Genomic DNA, 20,961 nt, shown 5'->3' with positions numbered 1-20,961 from the left:
TGTATAATGGATCCTTATTTTAAATTTGTATCAGATTTGATTATCTGGATGAGCTATGGACTTGTTCAGATGTGGTCTGAACTGAATGTAAATTTATTGTGCTGTAGCCCAATTAAATAGAAGAAACAAACAAAAGAATCCCAGCCACAACAAAAGAAAGCTGTTTTAAAAAGGAAGACATGTAGCATGTATTGGTGCCCTTAGTAATGAAAAGATAACCTTTCTAAATGAAAAGGTAAAGTTTTGCTGTTTAACCATAAAGGCAAAAAAGAGGGGTTGGCACACCTCTCAGCAGAGAAAGTGCTGCCTTTTTAATTGCTAAGGCTAATAGAGAAAACAAGCTGAACAGTGTGATGCACTCAGTATGTGTGTAAAATGTCAGTTTGTAGAGGATGTAAAGCTCGCAGCTGTCACAGTATGTGGTCCCGCCAAGCAGCAGACAGGATGTAATAGCTCTGAGTAGTTTAACTCTTTCTTCTCAAAGTAGAGCTGTGGCATCCTCTGCAAATGACCACAGGACTCCTAATGACAAAATGCTGCTCTCATCCTTATCACTTTAACTCTAAAAATGTCAGCCCATATTATTTCCACCGCAGCCTCTGAGATCTAGCACTAAAACTTGTTTGATGGTTTTAATTCTGCTTGCGTAGGCAAATGTGGGTAGACAGCTCTGATTAATCAGAGCCTGTATGATTTTCCTCTCCCCAACTCTAATCTGTCACCTTCTCTTCCCCATTACCCAAGACAAAATAGCTAATACTGTCTTTAAAATTGAGTGCTATAACATCTATTTTAGATTTCTGCATTGTTCTGCTTCTGAAACCTTGTTCATTTTGAAAATATTGTCCTTAATTTACAGGTATTTTCTCATTGAAAATCTTCAGCTGGTGATTCATCACTTTTTTATTTTCTGCTATGCCATATATCTTTGGTGTACTGACATGAATTAAAGTCTCAAATACATCATGGTGTTGCCATTTCCCTGGCAGAATTGAATGGGGTCAGTGTCTGCTGTAGACATGGTAAACCTTTCAAAATACAACATATCAGAAGATTTAAAAAATGATCTCTGCTGAGCCTAGGTTGCAAGTTGCCTTAATGTAAGCCTTGAAACAAATTCCCTGGAAACGAGGATTTGATTTGTCTGTAAATCTGATTTAGGTCATATGTCAGTTAAGCTACGTTCTGCTGTCTCTAGCCAGGGGAGAAAGGCATGACCCGGTCAGCAAAGGAGCTGATGGCGATGGGCATGAAATGCAGTTCTGTGAGTGACCCTCTTTACCATCCAGAAGACATATGTGTTGTCTGGGCATAATATTTTAGCATTTTGCCTCTTGTTGCTTTTTAAGAAAAACTGAAAATAAAACCCACTTTCAGGAGCCTCTTCAACAGATTTTTATAGGGTTTTTTTTCTTTTTTTTATGTAAGATATGAAAGCGGCATATATACGTATTTGTCTGCTGAACTCAGTAGACATGTGCTCTGTGTGGGATTAAAATGCGCAAACTAATCTTTCTTTGGTGTTCTTGATAAATTTAGTAATAAAATCTAGCAGTACACACTTGGAACTTTCCTGATACTTTCCTGTGGTGCTGGCAGTATTGAAAGTCTAACAAAGCGAACACTTCTTCCATGTCAGTAAAGGGGACTTGCACTAAGCAGGCAGAAAAGCACATGATTTACAACAGTCTGAATTAAAAAAAAAGTAAAAAAATTGCTTCCTATCTGTCACGTTTTGCTTAGGTTTGTGACAACATCAAAGACAAGTAGTTCTCTGTTCACTTGTAAAATCTTTCAGGAAAAAGTAAGCATACCAGATCTGAACTTTCCACATAAGAACAAGCTGAGAAAAAGTATTTCAGTCCTCTTTTCCACTTCCTAAAAAACCACGCGGGGCACAAGCCATGCTTCTTTTCCCCAGCAGGTCACCTGTAGCCAGGCAGTAGTGCCCTGGTGAATGCGCCTCTTTGACCCTACGCTGCTGCCAGGCAGGTTTGGGAGGGCCCTCAGCATTTTGAGGGGCACGGGAAGCAGGTGCTTGGAACCCCCTAAATCACACACGCAGCCCACGCGTAAGGGCAGGGCTGTGCCAATGTTTGCTCTCCTGCTGCCTGAACCCGCTGGCAGCAGAGGGTCTGTGGTGCTTCAGCTGCGTTTCTCGCGTGGAAATAGGTTATAATTTCCATAATGGTGGAGTGGTGCATTTGCAAGAGCCAGATTTTGTTTGAGAATAAATTATGGCCAAAGGAAATTAGGTTGGGGAAGCTGCATGAAGATGAGCAGGCAGTGTGTGGTAAGGCACCCTGGAGTGTACAAGTTCTCAGGTAGTGTTTTTCTGTGCTGGGTTTTTTTCCCCCAAACCGTTGATGGACAAACAGTAAAATCAGCGCTTACCTTAAGGTAAAATGCCAGAGTTATTTAAGAAAATGTACTGATGTACCGATCACATTTATTTCTTGAGCTCCATGGCCAATTATGTGGAGTTGTCCTATCACATGTACGTTGCCTATGCAATAGTAAGTTTAACTCATTTCATATGATGCTTCCATGCTTCCTTTGTGGAGAGCCCTCCATGTCAGCACATTCACCTTGGGGAGCTTTTGCTACCTATCCAGTGCTTCTATAAGTGAAAAATTGTGTTTCTGTGCGATATGCTTCTGTGTTACAGGTGCAGGCAATATCAGGAGCACTCAAACGTTCTTGTTAGTTTATACATATGCTAGAAAGTAGGATTTGCATCCACGGAAGTCACCCAGAGAAGTGGGCTTTGTGGGCACAGGAGGGTTTTTTGGTTGTTTTTTTATTTTACCCTGTATGTAGAGAGAGATGTGAATGCTACTCAGCAGCCTATGTGTGGATTGAAATTGTGACTGGATACATCTTGAAAAACTGTCCTAACAGGATGCTATCCCATATAGTGTTACAGCCTTATTATAGTCTCGAAAATATTTCACAGTGCATTAATTCACGTATCTTAAGTAATCATAAATAACTCTAAATTACATATGCCCAGAATATGAGCAATATGGGCATAAGAGCAAAAAGCCTGCCTGTGGGTTTGTTTATTACTTTTTTTTCTGTTAACTTTTCACCAAGGTCCCAGTTTGGCAGCTAGTTTGTTGGTCAGTGACCCATCTGCTGCCAAAAGCCACTGGTGGTTTCTAAGGTTGCAGGAGCCATCCCACACCCCTCTGCTCCACAGCTAACAGTCCATAGCAAGTGTCTGCTGGCAAGGTCCTGTGGTGTGTTACGCATGGAAATTTAGGAGCAGCTTAATAGTAGAGGAGCATAGTCCCAAGTTTTATTGCGGAAACACTTCTGAAACTTCTCTTTTGCTTCCAATAAGTGTTTTTAATGGATAGATAATGTTATACTATTGGCAGAAATTACCTTTTGGAAGACGCCTGAAAAGGGAAAAAGGCAAATGATGCACAAATTTAGAGCCTGGATTTAGTCTCCGTGTCAGCTGTGTTACTGCAAACATAAAACATTTGCAGCACGCTTTTACAGGGTCATTCTCAGGCAGGCCATATATTCAATTTTTCTCATTTTATTTTCCCTCTTTTCCACTAAGGCGCAAGTCCTGCTTTTGCACCTTCCTCATCCTCCCATCAGTGCCCTAGGAGAAAGCTCTGGCTTTGGCAGTAGTGGGGACCAGTAACCAGCCCTGGCTGGGGGTGTGCGTTGCCACCCTCGCAGGCTTTTCCCTCTATTTTTTTGTAAGGAGCTGGGTTTGAACACACTGCCCCTTTTCCCCCACAAACAGTAGGTTACACTTTTAAAGCGACTCATGTTTTTTCCTTCCCATCCTCTTTGCCATCTGTCTGTAGATCTTAGTACGCAGTCTGTTAGGATTTGCTGATAAAGGTTTTATTAAGGTTTATTTAATGGGATTTTCAATCTTCCACTCTTCAATCCACATTGGAAAAAAATATTAAATAGTGACAGTCCGTAGATGCCTTGTAACTAAATCACGTCCACTTAGCCCAGGAAAGAATGATTTCTAAAGAACTTCTTTCTGTCTCACAAGAGCTTAGTAGTCGTCTTGTTTATTGTCTTGCTGTGGTTAAAATTGCCTCAGTAGGGGGGGAAAAGAAAAGAAAAATTGTTAATGCAGTTGTTTGTGTAGCTTGCCCTAGATATTATCGTTATCATTTTTTAATCTTTTTTTTTTTTCTAATGAGCAGAAGCAACTGTGAAAGGAGAAAATGCTGAAAACAAACAGTACAACTATAAATAAAATGAATTCTTTTCATGTGATTCAAGTGAAGGGAAAAACCTAGCTCGATATGCTCTGGCTTCTTGACACTCAAGGTGTGATCAGAGATTACTTATCATCCACAGGAGAGTGGGAAGCAAGTTAATTAAAATTTTCCACCCTTTCACTGAATGAAATGTCTCGCAGTTTGAGACGCATTATTTGAACGCTTCTTTTTCGTTAGAGCTCTGGCACGTACTTTCTGCTTCTGCTGGGGTTCAAATCCAATATTTGCTAGCTAGAAAGAGCCATTGTAATTTCGTCTTATGAAACTGTATGTTTGAAATTTTATTTCCATTGTCTCAAACAATAGTAGATAAAATAATTTTAATTATTGTGTTAAATATAAAATGAATACAAGATGACTCTTTTCCTCTGCACCCGTCCCCCAGTGTATTGTTTGTTGAGAAGCATTTTTGGTTTGGAAGGCATTTAATGTGACACCAATTAAAGGTCTGTGTAACCCTGACTCCTGCTGGCACACAAATTCCAGTCGTGGGATAGGATTACAACCAGTGATTCAGGAGGGGGAGGATGAAGTCATTTCTTGTGGTCTTAAAGAAAGCTTCAATTACCTGTATTTGCAAGTAAGGAGCTTGAAGCCCGTATGAATTACACCTGTTTATTCAGGAGTGACTTCTTTCTCTTGTCTATCATCTTCAAATGCAGGCAATTATTAGGAGCAGTTTATTCCCCCAGGGGCCTGGGGAAGAGGTGCGGTGCCTGACTCCAGTGAAGCGTCGTGCAGAGTCGGAGAGAGCTTGTTAAAGAGCATGCGGAGCTGGGAGGAGGTGTGCACCTCGGCATAATGCACACGCTTCCTTCCTCCCAACAGCCTAACACTCAGGTTGTTGTGTCAGGTACCAGCACATATGAAAAATAAGAGGTCAGCTTTTTGTAACAGTTGTACAGCACTCTTTCAACAGAGTTTTTTACATTTCCAGATTTTTATATTTTTTTTTTAATTCTCTAAGCCTAATTGACTTTAATCTTAAATTTATTTTCCAATAACTTTACACTTTTGAATGTGCTTACCTGCTCTTTTCCTTTCTGCACCCCTGGGGTTGTGAAATACAACATGTTCTGCTGCAGATGATGCTTAATCCTGACAAGTCAGACAGGTCCAAAGCCAGCCTTGTCTCGCCGCTCGGAGCCTGCAGGGACAGTGGGCTGTGGCAGCAGTGACAGCGCGTCCCTGAAACAACTGGGCTTCTGCAGCAGCCAAATGAGCTCTGCGTGGTATTGATGTCCTTCCTCATTGCTGTGATCTTCCTCTGATTTTTGACGTTTGTTGCACATCCTGATGCAAGGAGAAGGTTCTCCTGGCTAATCGACAACCTTAGGCAATGAATTCAAAACAGAAATCCTCTTTGCAACATAAGATGTTGCTTGGGGCACAAACAAGGTCTGCTGTGCCAGTCTTTCCTGACCTGCTAGTCTGCCACCCTCTAAATGAGTGAGCCCCTTCTGGTTTTTCCTCCATAAATGCTGTTTGTTGGAGGGAATGTTTTGGTCAGGTCTTTTTATGTGTTCGCCCAGGCGCCTCATGGCAGGCTTGCGATGGTGGATGCTCTGACCTTCCTCATAATGCTCATGTTGCATACTTTTGTCTTTATTTTTGGGAGGCGTTGTTGACCAGTCTCATAAATCTCAGTATGTTATTAATGTGTTTTCTGGAGACACTAGCTCTTAAAGGCATCTAGATGTGTCATAATGTTTGCATTACCCTTGGACACTCTATTTGAAAAACTGGAAAGACAGTGGAAATATCCGTCTTAGGGAGGGAGACAGGAGTCTGAGGAGGGTGAATCTACCACGATCGCAACTGTAGGATAAATTCTGATCACTTCAGAGGACGTGAGTCAAAGGCCACTGGTATTGCTCCCCTCTCGCAGGGCACCTCTTTCCTCTCCTGGAGTAAGCAGTTCTGGTCTGTACATGGGGATGTTGTAAAGCAGCAGTCGCTCTGTAATCCCTGAAAGCCTCTGTACAGAAATCAGAAGTAACGTGAGTAGAGTGTTCTCTTCCATACGCTTTCTGGAGTAGAGTGTTTAAACATTCTCTTTTTTAAGCAGGAGGGGTACAGCTTCTTCAGCTATTTGCATTTGTAGTCATGATCAGGTTTTTAATAGGTACAGTCAGGCAGTCATTCAGTTATGAAGATATCAAGTGACCTAAATTACATTCGTTTGAAGAAAGGAATAGCTCAGACTGGAATTCACTAAAATACCTTGAAATAACTACAGCAGGATTTGGATTAGTTCTGATCAAATGACTATTTTATTACTGTGGAATAAATGGATTTTTTGGAGCTGCAAAACTATTGTGCCTTACCCAGTGTTGAGAATTGGCAGTTAAAACTCGTGCGTGCACATGAAACCAGTGCAAGTGCCTGAGCTTTTTGGCAAATGTAATTGTTATTCTGATGGAATGTAGTCATATTTGTAGAGACTAGTAGTTACCATTTGCTTGCATTGTGTTTATTAAAATTAAAAACCAGTAAATGTCCTCTTGCATTTATTTGTTAAAATTACTGGCAGTCTTGGCAATTAGACACCGCACTGGAGCAGTCTGTGTTGAAACCACCGGTGGTTCTTCCTGTGCGAATTACAGGGTCTGCCATTTAGTAGAAAGAGAATTAGCAAGGCTCTGCTGGGTAGATCTGCTGCTGCAGCCACACTTCTGCACTGAAAAGCAACACTCATGGTCTCACCCACAGATTTTATCATTCCAAACAACAAGGAAGCGATGCGTATTTGTGGGTGATAAAAGGAATAGACCTGTACTTATATTTTTGTTGTTGTTGTTGGCTATTTTGCTTTTGATCCATCCATCCAACGCACCAGTATGTCACTGTACAGATCTTCAGGATTTACTGTAGCCTAGACAAGAGCAGAATCCAAGCAAAGCAATGTTGTAGTTTTTTAACTACTTAAATATCTTTTTGCTCGGGAGGAGATAATTGATAAAATACAATGAATTTGTCCTGCTCAGATCTGGAATCATCTAAAGCTAGATGGATGACTCAGGCAGTGTAAAAACAAGATCACAGATGTTTACCATTTTAAACAAACTAATTTAATAGTTTGTAACATACGGGTGATTGGTCCTGCGTCTCATGTTTTCGAACGTTTTCCTTCCTGCCTAGCTGAACATAAAAAATGACCCATTTCAGTACAAAAAAAAAAACCAAAACCTTTCTCCCTCCCAGAAAACCCACACACTTATTTTTTCTTGGGTTTGTTTTTTCTTTTTTGTGTCATACTGAATGTCACACTCCAAGTGATGATGCTAACTGTTGATTTTTCTTTCCTAGGGAGTTGAAGTGCAGACAGATTACGTTCCGCTGCTGAATTCCCTTGCCATGTATGGCTGGCAGCTGACGTGCGTGCTTCCTACTCCGATTGTGAAGACAAACAGGTAGGGAGAGGGGATGGGCACTGCCTTTTGGCCAGGGAAGTTGCTGTATGAGCACCACAGTCCGTACTGGCAGTTCTCTGGGGAGTCAGCATGGATTTCCTTGCGTGCAACGCGGTAGCTGCCCTTGCAAAACCCTGCTGCAGCTGTTCTCTGGCTTTTCTGAGCATCACAAGCGACGTGGGGCAGGAAGCACGTGTCTGGCGGGCAAAATGCTGCAAGGCGGCAGCGTGGTTTCTGCATGAATTTTCGGGGTATTGTCATACTGCAAGGTGGCAGTGTGGTTTCTGCATGAACCTTCTGGGTATTGTCTCTGCCCCTCTGTAAACCCCTTGATTATGAAATTCTTGCTCTGAATCTCACAGTAACTCATCTTAGAGCAACAACAAAACTTGTGATAACATTTGGAGTGAGGTGCTGCCTCTCTGAAGAAAAGTAATTTTATTCTTAATTGATGTTTGTCTAATGCTGCTGGTATACACTGTGTAGCTGAGCAGAACCATGTGAGATTGGCGTATCATTACTTTAGTAGCCTTGTTCGCATATGTAATCATTCTGTGGTCTACTTTGCTATTATTAAAAGTCAGAGGTTTTTAAATATAAATGCAAGTCATTTAAAAATATTCTTCATGACTGTGGTGAAAAATAATCATCCCACTTGTCAATTGTGAAGATGGCGCATCGTGGATTTTCGCTGGTCAGGAATAGATTTATATATACACCAATATAATCAGTCATGATTTTTTATCTTAAAAGAGTAAAAATACGCCTGGTTCTTTATGAGATGTAGATGAAGACTACTCCTACACATAAAAGCCTAAAAAGTAAAGGCCATCTGTGCTGGGGGAAAAATGGTATTTAAGTTTTTCATATATGTTTAAATATAGGAATGAATGGAAAAATCATAATTATGATTTGTAAGCCCTGTCTGTTAAAAGTAAATATGGTTTTCTTTCTCTTCTGGCTTCCTGTATCCCATTTATAACCTCAGTAACACAGGTCAGGCAGCGCAGAAGGGCACCCACCCAGTCTGACCGTTGGTGGCACTTGGTTGTGCCGCCTGCTGTGCCACAGACCTGTAGGGAACACCCAGCCCCATTCCGGATCGGGGCTCCAGTGGGGAGAGAGGGAGCACTCCTGCCTCTCTGAGACGCTGCTACACACAGGCACCGGGGCGCTTGGAATTCTTGCTTTTTGTTCCAAACAATTTATTCTGTGTTTACGCACTAACGCTAAAACATTTAGCGAAAGTATGTCACAGGATGACAGGCTCTATCAGGCTGAGCAGTTGCTCTTTTTTCCCCAAAAAAATACCAGGCTGCTCAAAGACACTGGGGACAGGCAATGTTTAGGGCATTCTTCATTTTATTCTTCTTTGACCTGCAGAAATAAATGACTGAGATGGATTTTCGCTTTGAATGATGCTGGATGTGAATTTAATTCATTCTCAGGAGTGTGCATTTGTTTCTTTTCAGGGAGGGGAATTTATCTACAAAGCAAATTGTATTTCTTCAGAGACCTTCTTTGCCCCAGAAAGCAAAGAAGAGAGAATCAAAGGTAAATAATCTTGAGTTCCTGGTTTCTTTGGTTTTCACTGGAGGTATTTTAATATTGTACTTGATTTCCCGTAGAAGTAAAAATGGCCTACTCAGCGTTTCTGTGCTACAGTAGCAAGACACAAGGAATGAAGCTGTTCAAATGAGAGAAACAAAAAATGCTCAAATGATGTGAAAGCTCTTGTATTTCATTCTCTGTTGAACTCACAGCAGCAGAAGAGATGTTGATTTCTCTTTACAGCTGGGCCATAAACCTCCATACGTGACCTAAAATTCTCTGCCCGTGTTCACTGTCTGAAAGGTGGAACCAATACTATTTTCTCTCACCCATTGCCTGTCTTTTCTATTTAAATTGCTCTCTCTTTCTTGCTGCGTGTTTTGATAGAGCCTAGCACCGTGCAGGCCGGATCTTGGCTGGTGTTTGTCTGTTGTGTGGATGTTAATGAATTCTGCTAGAATTTAACCAAAAAAAGCCCCCTGAATCCAGCTAAATTATCCAAGAACGTAGCTGACAGTTAATGATGTACGTGTATGGATACACATATGTATTCCCATTTCCATTTTCAAATGTGTAGCTGTGGGAACCCCTGCCCAAACCTGTCACACTGTACAGCTGAGAGGGAAATACCAGGACTGGTTTAAATTGGAAACTGGGAAAGTGCTGACCTTCCTACAGTATTTGAATTTGCCTTGCCCTTTCAGTAGGCAAGGGATGAGAAAATCCAGGTGACGTATGGAGAGGATCTCTGAAACCACATGATGAAGAGGTTGCTAATTAATACAGGCTCGTTTTTAGTCTAGCTCCGTGCACTTACGTGAGTGCTGGCTCGCCAGTTGTCACCTGAAGGAGTGGTGCGCTTGAGGCCCGGCAGAAGCTGAGCTAGAGTAGGAGATCAGAAATGCTAAGCGGAGCTGAGCACTAGGAACATTTTACCCAACATTTTGGATAATTCAGATAGTTTTCATCTCCGAACCCCTCATTGTTTTCGAGCCAGATTCTCTGAAAGTCGTCTTTTAGATACAGCAGAGACCAGGAGATTGTTTGAACTGACTGAAGTAGGAGAGAACTGCTGGGAGCACGACCGTGGTTTAGGATTTACCCTCCCTCGTTAGTGAAGCTGGAGCCCAGAGTTTTCTGTGAATGTGTTACAAAGCCCATCTTTCTCATTTTTTCCTCTTTGTTTTCAGGCGATTAAAGGGATCTTGGGATGAGGGTTGGAGTGCCTGTATTTATTTGGTCATCCTTTTCCTACCACTGTGTGTGGTTTTAATGGAAAGGGTGGGAATCTGTAAGCAATTGTATGACTTCAAATAGAGAAACCAGTGTGATAACTGATTTCTTGTATTATAATAACAAATGCATACCATTTGGATGACTCAAAACTTTGTTTAAATTTTTTCATTTGGGGATATAAAAACTTATTTAACAATGTCTGGTTGACAAAACAAAGGATTTAGTCGTTGGTAGTATTAAATATACAGACGTATTTGAGGGCAGAGATTACTACAGCACATTTTCATACCAAAGGTCAAGGAAAAATGGGGTACGTTGATTATAGTTATATAAAGAAATGTAAGACCAGTTCAACGTCTGTAAGTGGTTGTTGTGAGTCACTTCAAAGATGCCAAACCCAGCGTTTGATTAAGTTGCTGAATATTCTACACATACGTCACAGGCTCTCGGGGTTTTTCTAACCTGTGATATAGCATGTCTAAAACGTTTATAGAGAAGCCCTCGGAGGAGAGAAATAGGTTGATAAGAATAAAAGGACATTGCAGCGTTGGAAAGTGATCCCTCCTTTCTTCCAACCAACTGCTCTTCAGTTTAGCCAGAGGAACAGAAAAGGAAACATGCAAGGATGCATGTTTATTTTTCGTATTCACTTACTTTTCTCTTCAGTAAGAGAAACTTATTTTTCTCTTCAGTAAGACAGGAGTGCTTTTACTAGTGCAGTGTTCAGTCAGTGATGAGGTAACTGTGTTTGTTCGCTTTCTACAAAAGTGATGCTTCTTTCAGCAGAAATTGGCTGTATCCATTTTTGTGAAATACGATATAAATACCTGACTAAGTATACGTACATCTGCCCATAAAACACAGATTCTCCTACAGTTTGATATTTATCACATTTATCACCCTGTCACCTGTCAGGTGTCTCTGAATTTTAAACAGTTGAGCTCTAGAACTGAGATGTTATCTTTCCTCTTTCTCCAAATGGTAATGATATTTAAATGAAACATAGCTTCCTCCAAGTAAAACCAAGAAGAATTTTGTGAAAGCCAGGGGTTTTTTTTCTTTTCTTTTTACATTAAATCCTGGCTAGGAGAAGGAAAGAGCATTGCTCCATCTTTGAAATCTAATAAACTTAGTAGGTTTTGAATGTCTTTTTGATTAAGGAATAAATAACTAGATCAAAAATTTATGAACACGAGTCCTTCTTTTGACCAACTTTGGCACAGACCTGGTTGTGCTGGAAAAAATAGCTTTTGGACCACAGCTGAATTTGCTGAATGTCCTGATGAGATTATTTCTGCCATCGAAACATCACCTCCCCACCCGTCCCTGAGTTTCCATCAGCGTGGACGCTGCTGACGAAATGGCTGTGCACATTGACATGTACTTAGCAAACTTGGGTAGGGTGGCTCAGCAGGGGCTTGGAACATGGGCTGGCTTCCCTTGGGAAGGTCCATTTGTTTTTTGACAAATGAAGCAGGTATATTAGTGGCATATTTGTCAGCCTTTATATATGTTATACCTGTCAAGTCAGTATTTCAAGGTAGTGGTAGTTCCCTTTTTTTTTTTTAAATAGTAGTTAAAGCCGTGCTTCTGAAATGGCAGCTGTGGTAAGTCTTGCAGCGAGTGCTGCAAAAGGCAGCTTCACGCTTTCTCATCAAAAACCTTTCATACAAATGGTTCGGAGTATTTTACTGTTTGGATATAGTTTTGGGTGTAGCGTTAGTTCTGCTGCTAACCTGCTGAAAACCATTGGAATAACGCCGTAGGATTGCTTCCTCCCTCTGCCCTCGTGCAGCTTTGCATAGTGTTGCTTTGCAGACAGCGCAGGCTGGCTGCCAGGGAGCTGCAGACCTCGAGGGTGACACAGCGTGTGGAGAGGAACCCACCGGGCACCTGCAACAGCAGCAGCAGCAGAATGCGTCACGTTCTCTTTTCTGTGCGTAACAGATATATACGTGTAGGCAGAAATAATCTTAAACCGTCTGATTTCGTCGTGCAGTTTTTTAAAATCTTAGGTCTGTTTGGTCAAGCTAGTCTTTGAATTAAAAATAAACAATACAACAATTTGTGCTCAGGAAAGCAAATGCCCACGTGAGAGTGGCTCCAGTGGCCTTTAACATTTGGATCTCTTACTTGTAGTTTCACTGGAGGTTCTCCAAAGATGACACGCACAACAAACAAATGAAGAAATCCATGAAGGCCAAATTAAGTACTAAGGAGAAGCAAATGGCAGAGGAGAAGCAGGAGTTTGAAGTCACGGAGAACACAAGAAACTTAGAAGCACAGATCTCAACAGCAACAAAGCCTGATCCCGAACAGCAGCTGGATGATGTCATAGACTTGGGAGATGAGGTAGCAGGGACCGACGACAGAGGTACCCATCACGATAGGGCATCGGAAGAAACGTGTCCTGCCGATACTGATGACAATGACGCGCAGGTCAGCCTCAGCCAGAGCACATCTGGCTGCTGTGCGGATCCGGGAACAGAGGCGGGAGACTGCGCTCCGGTACCGGATGGCTGCGATGGCAGCGATGGGGCAGGGCAGGACACGGGCTGCTCCGGTGAATAAGAGCCGCGCTTCACCAGTCCTGTGAGTTGCTGATACTTTGCCAAGACAAAAGAACAGATTTTGCTAATTGCCATCGGTAACTCCATTGCTCAATTCAACATTTCTTTGGCATTGTACTTCCTTTGCTCCTTAGCACATCGATATCTTGGTATTTTAAGTAACTGCAGGGCCCGGGCTTTTTAAACCATGGAAATTAATTACAAAATTCCATTTTATCCACTTTACAGAGTGGGAAATGCCCTACTCTATCTCCTAGAGCTACACTTTAAATTAAAAACTAGGGACAGAAAACATACTCGGGTGTTACTGTGACCGACGTCAGCAAACTAGGTTTTTATCTAGGTCAGGGCAAACGTTCCACTTGGTCAGATTTTGCTCTGTAATACTTTCTTGTCCACGTATCTTTGCTGGAGAAGTTATTGTGCCATATGTTACTTTGTCCTTAAGCTTGTAGTGTCATGAAATTGGTATTTGGGCTTAAAACAGGCTGAAATTGGAAAGCTTAGGTAAGATGGCTGTTATCGGTATTTATCTCCTATAGCATACTTACTGCTGATACTCTGAAGTTTATTAACTCTTGCAGATCTTTAAGCAATAAGGAAATTATGTACCTATTTTAGGCACACAGGGTAAACAAACCCCATGGTAAATTTGCGTGAGGCAGACAATTCCGATATAAAACGCAGTTTCCTATCCGTTCACGTTTCTGTTCTCTTTGCCAATCAGCAGTTCATCAGTAGTTGTGGGGGCTGCAGAAGATAGGAAAACAGGAAACAAAAAAGCAGATAAAATGTACTTCTTTCAGTGGCTCTTCAACTAAAATTGCAATTAGATGGTACCTCCTGACTCTTCCAGGTGATTTCGCAGCACTTCCTCGGTGGTATGAAGTACGTGTTGGGAAGGAACTGAAATTGTACACAGGGGTCAGTGGCCAACACATGTCACTAAATCACCTTACAAAACGCAAATACCTTAATAGAGGGGTTTTTTTTAATACAAGGAACCATATTTTGGGACTGATACCTAACAGAATTCTGTAAAATTACCAGCATTTTTATGTTTGGAGCTACATTAAAATATTTACAAGTGAATGTACATGTGTAATATAGCTTCTGTGCCAATGCTCTCCAAGTACTTCAGTATTCTTAAACATGTAGGAAGTAGTTTCTCTCTTCTTAACCACCTTCATCCCTATGTAGAAGTGGTCAAGTAATCTGGGAACAAGGTGAGAAATACATTCTGAATTCCCCATATTTTTGTTTGTCTAAAGCGAGAACTCTGCAAGCGTTTTGCTGTTTGTTCCCTTGACTGATCTCTTTCTGATAATTTTCCTTAGTCTTCAAATCAAAATGTTGTACAAAAAACTATGTTCTGTGTCAAATGTGCACCTAGAGTGGTTCAAAAGCATCTTCCATGCCTAAAAATTAGACAGTTGGCAGAACATTGCAGAGAAGGGAAAAAAGTGAGAGCACTTTGAATATTCATCTAATTGGGACAACGGCACTCAAGTTTAAACCATTCAATTTCACACACACAAAGCACGGTGGTATTTTTTCATTGCTTAAAGAGTTTTTATTTTGAATTCAGTGGTTTAACTGCAGGACTGTAACTAATTTCGGTTTCTGAGGGTATTGTTCAATTATTTCATTCTGTTTCTTGAGATTAAACTGAAGTTCCGATAGCCTCAAAAAAAGGTTCAGTTGTTCTACTTAAATATAAGGTCTTCATTCTGTACAGTTTTAAGTACCTGTTTGCAAATTTTATTAGCATAAGATCCTTCTACTGATGGTTTCTATTTCAAGGACTAGCTTTGTATTAATCTTGTTTAAAAATATACTGTATTTAATGAATATTTTACTAGTAGAAAGTGTTGCGGTAGAAAGAACCGTCCCAGTACTTTTGAATATAAAGCATTTATTGAATTGCAGCTTGACCTTGTTTAACTGGATCCCAACTGCTTAAAAAACTAAAGAGAAATAAAGGTCACAAGGAGATTTCTTATTTGTGGTACTTGCACAACTGCCAACAGTTTGTCCCCAACAGGAGGAACTTGAGATCTCTCAGTAGTGATGAAGGGAAGCTCCTCACCACGAATTAGCAGGAGTTACCAGGGCTGGAGAACTGGCTACTTGGTGTTCTGTCACCAGTCTGACGGAGCACATGAGGCTCCATGAGGAAGTGGCACTTATTTAAGTGAAAACTTGATGTAAACTTTTGTTCCTGTAAACGCGGGAGCGGCTTAGGGTTGGGAAGATTCGAGAACTTCCATGTTTTTTTCAGTTTAAAAAGGGCAAATGGTTTTGGTTTTATAGTCAAGTAATCAATTCCAATTTGTGACTTTGAATTACTCTGAATTAGTTCAGCTGTCTGGAGTTTGACCTGGACGGGCTGGAGAGTTGGGCGGGGAGAAACCTTATGAAGTTCAACAAGGGCAAGTGTAGGGTGCTGCACCTGGGGAGGAATAACCCCATGCACCCGTACAGGTTGGGGGCTGACCTGCCGGAGAGCAGCTCTGTGGAAAGAGACCTGGGAGTCCTGGTGGACAACAGGATGACCATGAGCCAGCAATGTGCCCTCGTGGCCAAGAAGGCCAATGGCATCCTGGGGTGCATCAAGAAGAGTGTGGCCAGCAGGTTGAGGGAGGTCATCCTCCCCCTCTACTCCGCCTTGGTGAGGCCGCACCTGGAGTACTGTGCCCAGTTCTGGGCTCCCCGGTTCAAGAGGGACAGGGAACTGCTGGAAAGGGTGCAGCAAAGGGCTACCAAGATGATTAGGGGACTGGAACACCTCTCCTATGAAGAAAGGCTGAGGGATTTGGGTCTTTTCAGTCTGGAAAAAAGGTGACTGAGGGGGAACTTATGAACACTTACAAATACTTAAAGGGTGGGTGTCGGGAGGATGGGGCCAGGCTCTTTTCAGTGGTGCCCAGGGACAGGACAAGAGGTAACGGGCACAAACTTGAACATAGGAAGTTCCACCTAAACATGAGGAGGAACTTCTTTACTTTGAGGGTGGCAGAGCACTGGAACAGGCTGCCCAGAGAGGTGGTGGAGTCTCCGTCTCTGGAGACATTCAAAACCCGCCTGGACGCGTTCCTGTGCAACCTGCTCTGGGTGACCCTGCTCTGGCAGGGGGGTTGGACTAGATGATCTCCAGAGGTCCCTTCCAACCCCTACCATTCTGTGATCCTGTGTGTGTGCTTTCACCATGCCTCTGTCTCAAGTAAAGTGAGAGAGCTCAAATCACCTGGTGGAGGGATGATACAGATGTGATGAGGGCTGAGGAAGGCAGGCTTGGGGTACGGCAGCAAGGCTCCACAGCTGTTACCTGCCTTTTACCTCAGCTGCCTTTGCCATTTTTGGGCTTGAAAAAGCCAGACCACCAGAGTGGCCAAGGAAGTGAAAGCAGGCTGTCATCATCTTATTTGAAGCCTGAATGGAGAAGAGAAAGGGCTAGGCCAGAGCTGAACCTCCTGTATCTGAAAACCTGACCTATGTGGAGAAACACACCAACAGTGGAGAGACTCACCATAGGTGGGAGAAGCTGAAATGGGAGTGTGGCCGCAGAGGTAGGGCAGGACTCCATACTGACTTCTCCCCCGGAGAAGCCACAGTTACTCTGAGCTCCATAGCAGGGTTTGTCACCCCCAGCGGATGGTGGAGAGAGAAGCCAGGCCCTTTCCTTTCCCACTCAGAGAGAGACGCCAACCTATTTTTCCCCTAAACTGGGCAGAATCTCCCAGTAAGGATGCAAACTAATCTTACCATGCCTCTCTTGTAAGGGAAGGAGATACCAGTGAGTATTGCCAGCATGCCTAGGGAACGACCCGATGGGTTGTGCTACCACATGGTACCGATGCCGGCTGGTGACAATGAAGCACAACAGCACACGCAGGTGGCACTTGTGTATTTTAATGTGACCATGGCCTTGTTAGACCAACAAAACTCACGTGTATAGACCAGTCCCAAGAGCCGCCTGTCTTTGAGGGAGGAGCACACAGGCTACTCTGTCGGGAGGAGTTGTGCTGGTGTTAGAGCAGGTGGTCATCTGAGCCAGACAACAGTCGTTAAATGGGATGAGTTCAACGGAAAGGACCCAGCTCAGACAAGTGAAGAAACGTCAAAGGCCGAATGAAGATGGCAACGAGGAGCGGCTGAATTAAAGGCAGGATGGAAAAGAGATTTTATAACAAAATAAACAGCGGGGGGCAGAGGTAGAGGGGTAGAGCTAAGATGGATAAGAAGTACAAAATGTTGAATAATAATATATAATATAATTAATAAGTACATATTAATATAATAATATAATTTCAATAGTTTACGTAGCGCTTAGGAGAGGTTAAATGCACAGACAATTTGACTAGCAGTTCATCTTGCATAATTTCGTTGATTATTTGACCTGTGCACTTGAAAACAGAATCACTGAAATACCTCAAAGTAGCTTTAACACACGTGTGGAAATGAAGCGAAGAACAAACCAATATACTACTTTTATTTTCCCCTAATTTGGCTCCTCTGTCAGCCTGGGTTTCTGAGGCGAGCAGAGGAAGGGCTCTGCATTCGGATACCCTGCTTTTTCTTTGTAGTTGCCGTGAATCTGTACATTTGCCTCAGGGAGCCAATTACGGGGCAGAAATGAAGCACGATCAGCTTTTTATGCAGGAATTCCATCCTCCCAGGTCTGAAGAGTATAAGAAGAGCAGATACTAATTTCTTGCTGATAAATGCTTCTCAAAAGTATGAGGAACGCTGGTTAACAATACCAACGCCCCTATGAATTAAGAGTTGTGGATGCGATTCATGTCTCCAAGGCTGTTAGAGGAGACGCGCTTCTGGCTTTAGAGGATGATCCTTGCCAAAGGCTCCGTCGGCAGAAAGGTGCCTGTGGTGCTGCATGTGGCGGTGGACTCTAATCAGTACCTTACCTATACGCCAAAGGGGGAAAAAAGACACTTTTCAATGTAAGCGCTTTCTGTTATTCGTTCTAAAAGCACCCTACTAACTAAAATGACGTAATGATAACTGGATAGCCCATCTTTTTCCCAGTTAATGAAGGCAAATCCTATAGGAATACTTCATATTTATTGTACCAGATGAGCACACGGCGAACTGGTAAAATAAATGTCACAGGAAGAAAAAGATTCAGTCTAATAAAGCAGTAACTCACCTGTCCATCTATACATCTATATTTAACTTAAAGAGATGGTTTGCATCTCTCTCATATTTTGTTTGGGGGGAAAAAAAAAAGTATCAGTCTACTTTTTCTCCTCAAATCACTCCTTAGCTGATGACACAAATATAAGAGGAATAAACATTTTTCTATGATTCGACAATGTGATGAGAATATTTCTCCAACTCAGTAGCTGCTGAACAGCAGGGGTTGCTCTCTGTTCCCGTCAGCGTAAGCTAATACCACATTTATTTATTTATACAGCATATGTTTATATAGGTTAATTTTCCTGGGTTTTTTTTCTTTCAATTATGGTGGAGTCGGATCCAGTAACAGACTTCAAGGTGAAACTGATGTTTCACTACAAGACCACTAAATTCTAGAAAGAAAGAGGCTTCTGAAAGATTCTTAGGTGTCAAGAGGAAAAGGCTACGGAGGACGGGGATTTTAATTTTCCTGGCTCAGAAATGGCATTTGTGACCATTCGCTGCGTTACGGAGTGAAGGTGTTCCGTGCCCTTCAGCAGGAGAACTGCTCAAGGTAAGAAAGAGCTTCTTGTTAACAGTGACAGGAGGTTACTGCTATTTGGGGGGGGTATGAAATTCTAGTTTTCCTCCATATTTTGGTGCAGTGAGAGTGAGAGAGTGTGTGTGTGTGTGTGGGGGGGGGGCTGAATACTACTCTTTAGGCGGGTGAGCCCGTACAATTAGAGCGATGTGTCCTTGCCCCATAGGGCTCAAGCTGAGTGTAACAGGGGTTGACAGAAAGAGGTTAGAGGGAAAGAGGATGATTACAGAAGCAAAGGGTTTTGAAATGCCTTTTGTTAAATGGACGTTTTGGTGCGAGTCTGAGGAGTGGTATGTGAAAGAGATGTCATTTGGGCTGAAGAAAGCATGTACATTAAGGGAAAAAAGGGTAAACCAGTTTATAATCCACTTAATGATTTAGAAGTCATAAGGAAAACAACATCAGAAGGCTTCTCAGAATCTTTTACCATTACACTGTTAAAACATGCAGGAGCCTAGCACCTGGTTTTTATTTTAGGGCACCAGCGCTTCCCAATAGCAATTTATTGCACATTTCTAGGAAAAAAAAAAAACCTGCTTCCTTCAAGCATCAAGCTCCGACATGTCAGTTGCGATCTTTGTGAATACAAAACCCCCTTGGTTTTATTTTTTGTGACAAGCACACTGTCCTATTTACATTCTAGAATGAACGAACCAGGAACCATTCCTTGAAATAGGGGTACTCAGAAGGAATCTTCCTCTCCTTTCAGTGGGAGGGAATTTGATGAGACAGCCCCGCTGGGTCTGCGGTGGCCGCTGAGGAGGTGAGTCATTTCAGCTTGCGTATAGTGCCACATGGCAGAGGAGCACAAGCTGAAGAGGATGAGGCTGCAGGCACCAGAAGATGAACACTTATGGGCAAACCCTCATCACGGAATCATGGTATTGTCCCCAAAAGGCAACTCTTTAAGGTCCATCATTCAGAGTTCACCTCTTCCTGATCCAAAATACAGCCCGTTTCCTTAAGTTCTGTTTGTTCTAAGCCGCGGTGAATACAGGTTTTTCTCTTTAAAGCTCAGTTTGCTGAAAAGTTCTAGGAGTATTTCAGTTAGTTGTTCAACCAACTTCTGCAACAATTACAGCAGCATTCTTCCAGCAAGGGCTTGGAGTTTCCCAGTTAGGCTGTCTCACTGGTTTTTAAAGATGAGGTGAATGTGAACGTGGCAGTAGGTATCACAGAAAGGTAGGGTTGGAAGGGAGACCACCTAGTCCAACCCCCCTGCCAGGGCAGGGTCACCCAGAGCAGGTTGCACAGGAACGCGTCCAGGCGGGTTTTGAATGTCTCCAGAGACACAGACTCCACCACCTCCCTGGGCAGCCTGTGCCAGGGCTCTGCCACCCGCAAAGTGAAGAAGTTCCTCCTCATGTTTAGGTGGGACTTCCTGTGTTCAAGTTTGTGCCTGTTACCTCTTGTCCTGTTGCCCGGCACCACTGAAAAGAGCCTGGCCCCTCCTCCTACATGCTGTTAAAACATACCAGAGACTGATAAAAAGAGGTTAAGACTAGAGGCTAAACTCAGCATATTGAAGCTGAAATGATTTCTTGGGAGGGGACTACAGCTGGGCTGGAGGCCTTTTTGGCTAAGCACTGGGATGTAATCCTTGAAAAAAATTAAGTGCTTCATACCAAAAGTTCTGTTGCAGGCTGGAGACCAGGTGATGGAATCGGTATCTTTGCAACCTCTGTTTAAGGCAGAGCAGAGGGATGCTGATGGCAAGAAACATGCTGCATTACCTATCTGATTATTGTCTGAAACATCCAACTCCAGGCAAAGAGCCACTAATAAAGAGAAGGCCTGATCTGTTTAACATTTTTAGTAATTCAATAATAATTTAGTATTTTTAATAATTTAAGTTTTCCTTATTGAGGTTTTCAAATGTACAGCGGGAATCTCTGCCACTTAAGGACTTGAACTGTCTATACAGATAATTAACTCACTCGTTATGGCTTTTTGTTATTCTCAACATTTATACGACGAGTTTTTCTGCAAGTTGAGGCAGGACTTCGGTATCGGCCGTAAACCCTAGAGGTAAAAACTGAAGGAACAAACTTTACAGAGACTTTTTTTCCAAACAGAACTGGGATGCGCTGGAGCCTTCTAAAACTCTGCACTGAAGCAGGATGAGGGAGATTTCCTGTCTCGGCTGGTGCTGGCCATTGCTGCTTTTGAGGACGTGGCACGTGGAAGCA

At 42.5% G+C, this 20,961-nt stretch overlaps 1 protein-coding gene across 1 annotated transcript in view; it reads left to right on the top strand.

Annotated features, from left to right (window-relative positions):
• Positions 1-15,030, top strand: part of RFTN1 (raftlin, lipid raft linker 1) — a 99,544-nt gene extending 84,514 nt beyond the window's left edge. The window contains exons 8-10 of the mRNA XM_074574983.1: positions 7,575-7,678; positions 9,151-9,232; positions 12,605-15,030. Coding sequence (XP_074431084.1) covers positions 7,575-7,678; positions 9,151-9,232; positions 12,605-13,036 — 618 coding nt within the window. The 3' untranslated portion in view covers positions 13,037-15,030. The remainder of the gene's footprint in view (positions 1-7,574; positions 7,679-9,150; positions 9,233-12,604) is intronic.
• The last annotated feature ends 5,931 nt before the right edge of the window (positions 15,031-20,961 follow it).

The sequence above is a fragment of the Larus michahellis genome, chromosome 2 (genome assembly GCF_964199755.1).
Source record: "Larus michahellis chromosome 2, bLarMic1.1, whole genome shotgun sequence".
Taxonomy (NCBI): domain Eukaryota; kingdom Metazoa; phylum Chordata; class Aves; order Charadriiformes; family Laridae; genus Larus; species Larus michahellis.
This window is presented reverse-complemented; position numbering and strand designations above follow the sequence as displayed.